This window comes from Salmo trutta, chromosome 23, assembly GCF_901001165.1.
Source record: "Salmo trutta chromosome 23, fSalTru1.1, whole genome shotgun sequence".
NCBI lineage: Eukaryota > Metazoa > Chordata > Actinopteri > Salmoniformes > Salmonidae > Salmo > Salmo trutta.
The window spans coordinates 15,810,179-15,822,805 of NC_042979.1; the positions used below are offsets into that span (position 1 = coordinate 15,810,179).

Genomic DNA, 12,627 nt, shown 5'->3' on the forward strand with positions numbered 1-12,627 from the left:
CACCGGCAAGTGTTTGTGGTGTGATGCTGTTCAAGCAATTAACAATCTGACTTAATGATCTTGGTTTTTATGAGAAATAAACATACAGGAACACTGTAATGTCAAATTTATGTTTTTTTGTATCCTCTTAGCAAACACGGTTTTGCTTGTCACATTTTCAGGCCTGAATAAATACGAGAGTTGTCCAAAAGAAGAAAGGAAAAATTACCTGAAATTGCCGTGGAATATTAGTGTATCCTTTTCCTTTGAACTTGTTGAAGACCCATTTGAGCAATTCCCTATCTTGTAAGAGTAACATATTGCATAACACAGCATATAAAAAAGCATATGAGTGGGCCCAATCACCAAAGTCATAAAATCCACAGCCAGACAGACAAACAAACACACTGTCTTCAAAGGCAAACGTCAGAATACAAAATTACACTTTAACAGCATCAGAGCTAAACGGTCACAGTGAACACAGAGAATAAGCCTTGAAACACTGATCCAAGACCAGTTTAACCAGATCTGACTGAAGACCATTTACGAGTTATCTGATGAAAACAACACTTTATAAAATGCAGTTCTAAAAATAAACAAACCTTTTTTTTGGGTGATGCAACTTAGAGGACGAAACAAACAGTAGGAGCAAATGGAAACGTTTAAATGATGTGAAATGTATGCTTAGTTTCTATCTGTTGAGATTCTACTATGTTGTCAAAAACAAGGTGATTCCAAAAGAGAGAGAAGCACTGGACTTTGTCCCACAGTGCCACACTCTCCATAAAATGTGTTTTACCTTTTTTTTCCTTCTAATTATTAATTTGCCCAGTGAATTCAAACATTCCCAAGCAGTGGCACTCCTTATGGAAGTTTCAGACAATTAATATTTGTAGAATGTATTGTACATGTATTGTGATTTATGTGTGCTGTGTGTATGTGTTTGTTTGTCTATGTGTGTGTGTGTCTGTTGTACACCTGTAGGTATGAGTGTAAGACGACGAAAGAGAGGCATAGATGGTAAGCTAGTAGGAGGAAGCTGTGTATGAAGTGTTTACCGGCATCCATTGTGAGTCTGTGCTATAATAGGTGTAGGATGAAGTCATCAGTGGAGAGGGAATCTTCTTGCTGTCACAACAGTGTCCATTATCATTCCAAGTGTCTAGGGATGAATCTCTCCACAAACAAAGTGGCTAATTGAAAACAGAACTGAGATATGATAAACACAAACAAAAAATGCCTTTGGCATTTTGTAGGGTAAAAACTACACCTAAATAAGCAATTGAATCCACCTCTCAGAATACATGGGAAAAAACTGTAACTTATCGCAAACAAGCTAGTGAAATTATTCAGGATAGGAAATCTAATCGGTTGTACTTATTGCATTTCAACCCAATTTTACATCAAACAATGTTTTTCCTCTTAACAGAGACAAGGGTGTAAGTGAATACCAAAACTCTTCTTTGACCACAATGAAAACTACTCAAGGCAAGGATAGCGACACCAACATCCCAAAAAGAACACACCATTCCTTACCAAAACAAAGCTACAGCCAATCCAAGAGGGGAGATATGGAAATAAAGCCACTGATGTAATATCTATCAAAAGCAGTGTAAACATTTACCTCAGATTGCCTCGCTGTGGAAGAGATTTGATTAGGAGGGGTGGCGGATGGTGTGGGTCATACCTCACATTCCCTGGAGCCTGAGATGGTGTAGGTGCAGGAGCCAGTCCCATTGACAAGCACGTCCATGGCCTCCGAATTGGTGGGCTTGTAGTCCACATAGTACTCCTGCAGTGGGGAACTCAGCGTGCGCTCCGTCTCTCTGGCTTTTTTCCGGCGCTTGCGAGCTGCGGCCGAGTGCTCCTGCAGCTGCTTGACGCTGCTGGGATAGCGCTTCCATGAAACGTAGATCACCAACAGGATCATCACCACAGACAAGAACAGGGCAACACTCCCCGCCACTATTTTGTGAAAGGACACAGGCTCAAACTGTTCAGGTGGTGGCGCCACGACCGAGGTAACAGCTGGAGACGTAGGGCCTCCTCTGAATCCCTCCCCCCTCTTCCCACCTTGTGTGGGTGGTGTGGGGTAGACAGGGTGGCGCTCTGTCTGGTCTGGGTCATTAGATGGGGTCGGTGGGGCGCTGGCCGTGAGGGGTGTAATTGCGTTATCCTGACACACACTGTGGGTGTCAACGGCATCCATGACCTTCTCTCCCTGGGCTTCCTTGGGGGCAGCGCAGATCATGTTGTTCTCCTTGTTCCCCTTGAAGTTCCTCAGCCAGACCACCAGGGGGCAGACCACAGGGCCACAGTCCCACACGTTCCCCGCCAGGCTGATGGTGGTCAGAGAGATCCAGGCAGACACTGTCTCCTGGGACACGTTGGTCAACTTGTTGGAATCCAGATTGAGTGTTTGAAGGTTGGGCAGGCATTGGTAGACCGTAGCATCCACCTCTTGCAGATCATTTCCAGACAAGTCCAGCTTCTGCAGGGAGGTCCAGGTCCAGGTCAGGCCCTGGCTCATGGAGCGGATGCGGTTCCACTGCAGGTATAGCGCCCGCAGGTTGTAGAGGCGTGGGAAGTGGGAAAAGTTTATCTTGGAGAACTGGTTGTGCTCCAGGTGCAGCTCGGTCAGCTTCAGCAGGCCTGAGAAGGCGTTGCGTGTGATGCTGCGCAGGCGGTTGTAGCCCAGGTCCAGGAACTCCAGGTTTCTGCAGTCCTGGAACAAACGCACAGGAATGCTTTTCAAGGAGTTGGAGCGCATGTGCAGGCTGAGGAGCTTGCGGAGGCCCTGGAACTGGCCCGGCTGCAGAGATGCCAGTTTGTTGTAAGACAGGTCCAGGTTTCGGAGGTTGGGTACAGGGTGGAAAGTGGTGTTGTGGAGAATTGTGATCTTGTTTGAGCTCAGGATCAGCTCCTTGAGCCTTCGGACACCTTGGAATGCCAGTACGTCTACAGAGGCAATGTAGTTGTGGTCTAAATAGAGCCATATGAGCTGGTTGAGGCCCACAAACTGTCCAGCTCTGAGACTGACCAGACTGTTGTAGCGTAAGGACAGGCCTTGGCAGCCCCCTGAGAGGTTCTTGGGCACATCGCGAAAACCGCTGGACTCACAGTAGACAATTTTCCCATCGCAGCGACAGCTCTTGGGGCATGGACGCTCGCTGAGGGACGGAGATGCTGCCAGCCACACCTGCATGAGCAGAGGCACCATAAGCCAGCGGCGCCGCATGGCAGAGGCTGCAGAGAGGGACAGAGAGAGAGGGAGAGAGAGGGGAAAAAATATTTTTACTGAAAGTGTCTGACAACAACCCATCTGGTTGGAAATGGTGTAGAAAATTGTGGTTTTAATTTGGTTTTAACTGCAATCGACCAGAATTGAGTCTTCCCACAAGCCGCCAAAGTGCTTGAGGCAAAACTAGAGAAGTCATAAAAGCAAGCTGGAACACAGCAAATGAACATTCAGGAGCTGGCGATTGTGTATACAAATCCAGAGGCGTATCTATTTAGAATCTAGCCACTTCACATTGACCCATAACAGAGCAGTTAAGGGGTCTGAGTAAATCATGGTGTTCACTTCCAAAAAGTTTAAACAAAGGTGTCAGCTCTCTAGAAACCCTATAGAATTAAACAACTCTGTGTCCAAACAGAATACATACATGTATACTAACCCTTGGAACGCACATCATAAAATAAGCAAACGCACCTACAAAAAAGGGAATCTCATCATGCTGTGCCGTCTCTTTGGATATCCTGCTACTGCTACTTCGGGTTATAAAACATGTAGAAGAAATACTGCAGATACAGACTGTTGAATCAGTGATGGTGATCATGACAATCGGTCAGTATGAAGATGTAGGATCTTATTTTGAGCCAGCTTTCTACAGCAGGAAATTAATCCTGCAGCAACAGAAAATGAGAATTGTTATGTGGATTATAATTCATAGACATTTTTGCAGGAGTTGATATATTTTTCTTATGGGAAAATCAAGTCTGAAATTTCTAAGTGGAAATTACAAACTTCAGAAGCCTTTTTTAAACCTCAAATACACTACAAGTTTAACATTTCCAGAAAGTTCTCCTGTAACAGGGTGATAAAATGAAGATCCAATATCTGTACATGTAGCCTGGTGTGATATCGGTCTTCGTCCTTAGGTGAGAGTGAGCTGTTTACATTAAAAGCACTCCCCTTACAGAGTCACTAACGATCTGTTATTAAGGGTGCATTGATTTTCTCCTGAGGAGTGCATCCATTTCTTATGTGTGCTCTTTTCTCTGGGCTAAACCTCCCTAATGTGATAGCTTGTAAACATCCTCTAATCAAAAGATAGGATGAATGTGTGGTTTAACATAGTCCATAGTTGTGTTTCATTGGTTATCACATGTGTATGTCATGGTGACAGTCCAATCATCCCAGATTTTGTTCTATGAAAGAAAATGTGACAGTGATGTTGTCTGCATGCTAAAGTTTCAAATGTGTCGCAAAACTGAACTAATTATGAGATAGAATAAGACCAAGGAATAAAATGCATTTGATGGTACTTGGGCTTGAGGGCAACAAAATGTATGTTCTAAAATTTGGATTCAAATTTTATCATCTCGGGGCGACAGTTTATCAGAATGAATTATTTGACCAATGGAGGCCGAGAAGCATCATAGAAGAGTTCCATTACCTTATGCTATATTTCAATTTTCAGAAATGTTGGTAAATGAGCTTTTATTATTTAATTAAATAAATGATATTTTCATGGCATGGGGTTGTTTGATGACAGACATTTATTTGTTAAAAATCGATCACTTGATGGTTTAATTTCAGAGAAACAAATAATCATGTTTTCTTTGCAAAATGCTATATATCTACCTCACTCTCAGAGAAATAGGTAGTACTGCTAGGTTTTACACACAGTCAAATGTAACAAATAACTACATTTTTATTAACAGCAGGCTAAACGGCATGTTCTGTTGAATTGCTACATTTAAAACCATTATTTTTAATTGTATGTATATTGAATTATTATTTGCAGTTGTCACTATGACAATGAACACACCCTGAAAGCACTGAATGGTATTGTGCTACCACCTTATTAATAGCCCTACAGCATGCAGTAGGATGTGGCGATCAGTTGATTGACAGGTGTACTGTAGAACGATAAACTTTCCTCTAGTGTGGATGCACGCCAATGTGGGTTTGAGTCCGGACTCGCAAAAAACTTATTTAATATAACTATATAACACTGCTACTGCAATGCTGCCATCTGTAGGATGATAACGAGAGTGCTTGACTTTGTTAAGGACGATGTTATGGAAAGTGTTTGTTCACATCCATCTACGTCAACATTTATAATTGGCTGATGCCATAATCAATGTCTGGTGAGGTCAGCATAATGCCAGGTGATCTGACAGAATGCATTGTAGCGACTCCTATCGAAGTAAACTGACGGGTTTTAATTGCATCTTGAGATGGAGAAAAGGTTTAAATTTAAAGTGTGGCCCCACACTCTTAATTTTGACAAATTTAATTAGGCAAGCCAACATTATGGAAACACAACAATGTTTATTAATTGTAAAATACATTTAATTGCATATTTTTCCGTGGTTTCTGTGTGATACATTATGTGCAGGCAGCTAAAACAAAGTGTGTTTGTCAGATTCAGTGTGCATTTACACACCCTCCTAAGATAATCGAGTGAGAAGCATTCAACTCTCAAATGTTTCCATGTGCAGCTTTATTAAAATAGATTGTGAGATACATAATTTAGCTTGTACCCTCTTCACCAGGCACCTTCATGCCCTGATTAACACTATGTGTGGTTTAATGAGCGGCCCATGCACTAATGCTTCACTAAGTCATCTTCTTCCCCTCAGCTTCTTATCTAATTCAGAGAGGAACAGAAGTTGCCCTCAGAGGTGTCACTCATAAGCTGTGTCTCTATTACCACCTCTCTACCATGCTTCCCTTGTCATTACCATTTGGTTACAATATTATATTGGTTAACTAACACCTATTAATTCCTAGCACTCTCCCATTATCACTTCAGTTGTTTATACTACTTTCCCCTTGAATTGCATAGGCTGTTTTTGCCTGTTCCAACCCATACAAGTCAGTCATTCACACCTCCGCATACCCTTGGTACACCTTAGCTTTTTATTGTGACTACCATTATCATACTGTGCTAGGACAAACTGTATAAATCCATTTCTGTAAAAAGAATCACTCAGCTGCTGCTACTACTACTACTACTGCTACTGCTCCTACTACTACTACTACAACAACAGCTACTACTACAACGGCTACTACTACAATTACTACAACAGCTACTACTACAACTACTACTACTACTACTACTACTGCTACTGCTCCTACTACTACTACTACTACTACTACTACTACAACAGCTACTACTACAACTACAACAGCTACTAATACTACTACTACAACAGCTACAACTACAACAGCTACTACTACTACTACTGCTCCTCCTCCTACTACTACAACTACTACAACAGCTACTACTACTACTACTACTACTACTACTACTACTACTGCTACTGCTCCTATTACTACTAATACAACAGCTACTACTACTACTACTACTACTACTACTGCTACTACTACTACTACTATTACTACTACTACAACAGCTACTACTACTACAACTACAACGGCGACTACTACAACTACTTCAACAGCTACTACTACAACAACTACAACAGCTACTACTACAACTACAACAGCTACTAATACTACTACTACAACAGCTACTACTACAACTACAACAGCTACTAATACTACTACTACAACAGCTACAACTACAACGGCTACTACTACTACTACTGCTCCTCCTCCTACTACTACAACAACTACAACGGCTACTACTACTACTACTGCTCCTCCTCCTACTACTACAACAACTACAACAGCTACTACTACTACTACTGCTACTGCTCCTACTACTACTACTACTACAACAGCTACTACTACTACTACTACTACTACTGCTACTACTGCTACTACTACTACTACTACTGCTACTACTACTACTACTATTACTACTACTACAACAGCTACTACTACTACAACTACAACGGCTACTACTACAACTACTTCAACAGCTACTACTACAACAACTACAACAGCTACTACTACAACTACAACAGCTACTAATACTACTACTACAACAGCTACAACTACAACGGCTACTACTACTACTACTGCTCCTCCTCCTACTACTACAACAACTACAACAGCTACTACTACTACTACAACAGATACTACTACTACTACTACTACTGCTACTACTGCTACTACTACTGCTACTACTGCTACTACTGCTACTACTACTGCTACTACTACTACTACTACTACTACTGATACTTACAAAAAAATTAATTGTTATGAACAACTTTCACCAACTTTCAGGTACCAATCTTTTGAAGGTGTAAATAGTGTTAAAGAAAGATAAGTAAAAGTCTGAGAAGAATGTTGAAGTAAGAATACGGGTAACTTTGGCTGCTTTCAAGTGACGATCTTGTGAAATTAAAACGTGCATGTGAAATTAAAACGTACTTGTGATGTGGCATGCCACATCCTACTACTACTACAGCTACTACTACAGCTACTACTACTACTACTACTACTACTACTACTACTACTACTACTACTACTACTACTACTGCTCCTACTACTACTACTACTACAACTACAACTACAACAGCTACTACTACTACCACTATTTTAGTATTTTGTATTTATTAGGATACCCATTAGCCAAGGCAGCAGCTTCTCATCTTGGATTCCAAACTGGAATAAAACAATTACATCACAACAAAACAAAACAACAGCCTACATCACAAACAAAATAATACATCATATAAGACATTATTACTTAATTATCACAAATGTATAATATAAAATGTACAATAGAATGTGTGTGTAGAGTGCGCGTGTTAGAGTGTGTGTGCGTATGAGTGTGTCTCTTTACAGTCCGAGTTGTGCCGTGAGGTGCTGTTTTATCAGGGTTTTTTATCAGATTTTATTTCTCGCTTGAGTTACTTGATGTGGAAGAGAGTTCCATGTAGACATGGCTCTATGTAGTACTGTGCACTTCCCAGTTTGTTCTGGACTGTCTTGTGGGGTATGTATGGGTGTCTGAGCAGTGTAGTAGCTGTTTGAACAGACAGTTCGTGGTTTCAACATGTCAATACCTCTCACAAAGGCAAGCAGGGAAGCAGTCAATCTCTCCTCTACTTTGAGCCAGTAGAGATTGACATGCATGTTATTGATATTAGCTCTCCATGTACAATTAAAGGCCAGGAGGGCTGCTCTTTCTGGGCTAACTGTAAATTGCCTATGTCCTTCTTTGTGCCACTTGACCATATAACTGGGCAGTAGTCCAGGTGCAATAAAACTAGGGCCTATCGGACTTGTTTAGTTGATTGTGATGTCAAGAAATCAGAGCAGCGCTTTATTACGAACAGACCTCTCCCCATCTTAGCTACAGTTGCATCAATATGTTTTGACCATGGCAGTTTACAATCTAGGATTACACCCGGCAGTTTAGTCTCCTTGACTTGCTCAATTGCCACATTATTCATTACAAGACTTAGATGAGGTTTATGGTTTAATGAATGATTTGTCTCAAATACAAAGCTTTAAGTTTTTGATATATTTCTGCCTAGCTTATTACTAGCCACTGACTCTAAAACTGACTTCAGCTCTTTTTTAAATGTTGCAGTGATTTCACCTGCTGTGGTAGCTGACGTGTATAATGTTGAGTCATCAGCATAGAGAGCCTTCAGAAAGTTTTCACAACCCTCAACTTTTTCAAAATGTTGTTGTGTTACGGCTTGAATTTAAGAACTATTGGTAGATGGGTAAAAAAAGAAGCAGACATTGAATATCCCTTTGAGCATGGTGAAGTTATTAATTACACTTTTGATGGTGTATCAATACACCCAGTCATTACAAAGATATAGGCGTCCTTCCCAACTCAGTTGCCGGAGAGGAATGAAACTGCTCAGGGATTTCACCATGAGGCCTATGGTGACTATAAAACAGTTATGAGTTTAATGGCTGTGAAAGGAGAAAACTGGATGGATCAACAACATTGTAGTTACTCCACAATACTAATTTAATTGACAGAGTGAAAAGAAGGAAGACTGTACAGAATACAAATATTTAAAAACATGCATTCTGTTTGCAACAAGGAACTAAAGTAATACTGCAAAAGAAAATTGGCAAAGCAATTAAATTTTGTCCTGAATAAAAAGTGTTAAGATGGGTCAAATCCAATACAACACATAACTGAGTAACATTCTTCATATTTTCAAGCATGGTGGTGGCTCCATAATGTTATAGGTATGCTTGTCATCGGCAAGGACTACAGAGTTTGTTTGGATAAAAATAAACATAATAGAGCAAGGCACAGGCAAAATCCTAGAGGAAAACCTGGTTCCGTCTGCTTTCAGCAAACACTGGGAGACGAATTCACCTTTCAGCAGGACAATAAATTTAAACACAAGGCCAAATACACACTGGAGTTGCTTACCACAACAACAATGAATGTTATTGAGTGGCCTAGTTACAGTTTTGACTTAAATCGGCTTGGGAATCTATGGCAAGACTTGAAAAAGGCTGTCTAGCCATGATCAACAACCAACTTGACAGAGCTTGAAGAATTTTTTAAAGAATAATGCAAACATTCTACAATCCAGGTGTGCAAAGCTCTTAGAGACTTACCCAGAAAGACTCACAGCTGTAATCGCTGCCAAAGGTGAAGTCAAGGGGTATGAATCCTTATTGAAGACACTGTACATAGAACCACTGGCTTTGCTCAAGGCTAGTGGTCGGTCATTACAGTGCATTCAGAAAGTATTCATACCCTTTGACTTATTCCACATTTGGTCGTGTTACAGCCTGAATTCACAATGGATTAAATGTTTTCTCTCACCCATCTACACACAATACCCCATAATGACAGTGAAACAGGTTTTTAGACATTTTTGCAAATTTATTGAAAATGAAAGACAGAAATATCTAATTTACATAAGTATTTACACCCCTGAGTCAATACTTTGTAGAATCATTTTTAGCGGCGATTAAAGGTTTGAGTCGTCTTGGGTATGTCAGTCTGTGTGCTGTGCCCCCGTCATTTCCAGTCACAACTTGCAGACTTGTTTACGTGCTGCTGTGCGTTTTTGTTGCCAACCTTACTTTGCTACCTGACAACTTTACAGTTTTTACATTTTAATTACGTTTATATTTTTGGTTTTTCCCTCATTCAACATTTTTTCATTCAACTTTTTCACTCCGGACGTTTTATCTGGACATAGTTCGTCAGGACCTCCAACAGCCTTCTAATTGCAGTCGCTGTACTCATAATTTACAGGAGAATGATCGCCTTACGGCGAGGATAGCTGTGCTGCAAGCCCAGCTTCAGATGCAATCGTTAGGCGAGGGTAATTTCAGTGTAGGAAAGGATGAAACAGCGTCTGTGCCACCAGTAAGTACAGATAGTAACGTTAGTATAAATCCCCTCGCACGGTCCCCGCAGCCGGACAACTTTCTCATGGCTTCTGGAGGGAAATGCTGTAGGAATGCTCAACCGGTGTCACTCATTCAGCTGACAGAAACTTTCAACCGGTTCTCCCCATTAAGCAGCGAGTCGGAGTCAGAGGCCGAGCCTTCTCTGGTCTCTACTCCTCCCATTACTGGGTCTGAGACTCCGAAGCCTCCCACCATTAGCTCTGACAAATTGAAAACCCTAGTCATTGGCGACTCCATTACCCGCAGTATTAGACTTAAAAGAATCATCCAGCGATCATACACTGTTTACCAGGGGGCAGGGCTACCGACGTTAAGGCTAATCTGAAGATGGTGCTGGCTATAGCTAAAACTGGCGAGTGTAGAGAGTATGGAGATATTGTTATCCACGTCGGCACCAACGATGTTAGGATGAAACAGTCAGCGCAACATAGCTTCAGCGTGTAAATCAGCTAGAAAGGTGTGTCGGCATCGAGTAATTGTCTCTGGCCCCCTCCCAGTTAGGGGGAGTGATGAACTCTACAGCAGAATCACACAACTCAATCGCTGGTTGAAAACTGTTTTCTGCCCCTCCCAAAAAATAGAATTTGTAGATAATTGGCCCTCTTTCTGGGACTCACCCACAAACAGGACCAAGCCTGGTGTAACGCCCTGGCCATAGAGAGGGGTTTTTGTTCTTTATTTTGGTTAGGCCAGGGTGTTACATTGGGTGGGCGTTCTATGTTCCTTTTTCTATGTTTTTGTATTTCTTTGTTTTGGGCCGTATGTGTGGCACAGCTGAAGCTCGTTGCTGCTGATTGGGAGTCACACATAAGGAGCATGTTTTTTCCTTTGGGTTTGTGGGTAATTGTTTCTGTCAGTGTTTTTGTACCAGACAGGACTGTTTGCTGTCGGTTTACTCTTTTCTTGTTTTGTATAGTGTTCACGTTGTTTACATTAAATTCTAATAATGAACACTAACTCCGCTGCACCTTGGTCCACTTCTTCAGACGACGGCCGTTACAGAATTACCCACCACCAAGGGACCAAGCAGCGGAAGAGGGAGGTCCGGGCGATGGAGGAGACGCCGGCCAGCAGACGGGGTCGCTGGCGTCGGTCGAGGAAGCCCGGAAGACACCCCCAAGAAAATGTTTTGGGGGGGCTAATGGGGTGGTCCGGAAGGGCAGAGGAGGAGCCCAGACCACTGCTCTCGTGGGGGATGACGGCAGAGGAGGTGATACAGATGAGGTGGTTTATTGAGGACCTGCTGAAGGAAGATCTGGAGGAGGAGCCATGGGATGCGGAGTTGCGCGCTGTGTCGCCAGTGCGTCCGCACAGCCCGGTGCGTCCGGTGGACATGCCCAGCACATGCCGTGCTAGGAAGGGCATCCAGCCAGGACGAGTGGCAAAACCGGCTCCACGCTTCAGTTCACCAGTGCGTGTTCACAGTCCTGTCTGGCCCGTCCCTGCTCCCCGCACCAAGTCCACAGTGCATGTCCCCAGTCCTGTCCGGTCCGTCCCTGCTCCCCGCACCAAGCCCAAGGTGCGTGTCCACAGTCCTGTCCGGCCCGTCCCTGCTCCCCGCACCAAGCCCAAGGTGCGTGTCCCCAGCCCTGCCAGTCAGCAGTCGTCAGAGCTGCCCGCCAGTCAACAGTCGTCGGAGCTGCCCGCCAGTCAACAGTCGTCAGAGCTGCCCGCCAGTCAACAGTCGTCAGAGCTGCCCGCCAGTCAACAGTCGTCAGAGCTGCCCGCCAGTCAACCATCACCAGAGCTGCCCGCCAGTCAACAGTCGTCAGAGCTGCCCGCCAGTCAACAGTTGTCAGAGCTGCCCGCCAGTCAACAGTCGTCAGAGCTGCCCGCCAGTCAACAGTCGTCAGAGCTGCCCGCCAGTCAACAGTCGCCAGAGAGGTCAGACTGCGCTGAACTGCCGGAGTGGCCAGACTGCGCTGAACTGCCGGAGTGGCCAGACTGCGCTGAACTGCCGGAGTGGCCAGACTGCGCTGAACTGCCAGAGTGGCCAGACTGCGCTGAACTGCCGGAGTGGCCAGACTGCGCTGAACTGCCGGAGTGGCCAGACTGCGCTGAACTGCCGGAGTGGCCAGACTGCCCTGAACTGCCGG

General features: G+C 43.4%; 1 protein-coding gene across 1 annotated transcript in view; it reads right to left on the reverse strand.

Annotated features, from left to right (window-relative positions):
- The window catches only part of LOC115159482 (leucine-rich repeat transmembrane neuronal protein 4-like), a 133,089-nt gene that overhangs the window by 102,029 nt on the left and 18,433 nt on the right, over positions 1-12,627 (reverse strand). The window contains exon 2 of the mRNA XM_029709239.1: positions 1,667-3,225. Within this exon, the coding sequence (XP_029565099.1) occupies positions 1,667-3,225 (1,559 nt within the window). The remainder of the gene's footprint in view (positions 1-1,666; positions 3,226-12,627) is intronic.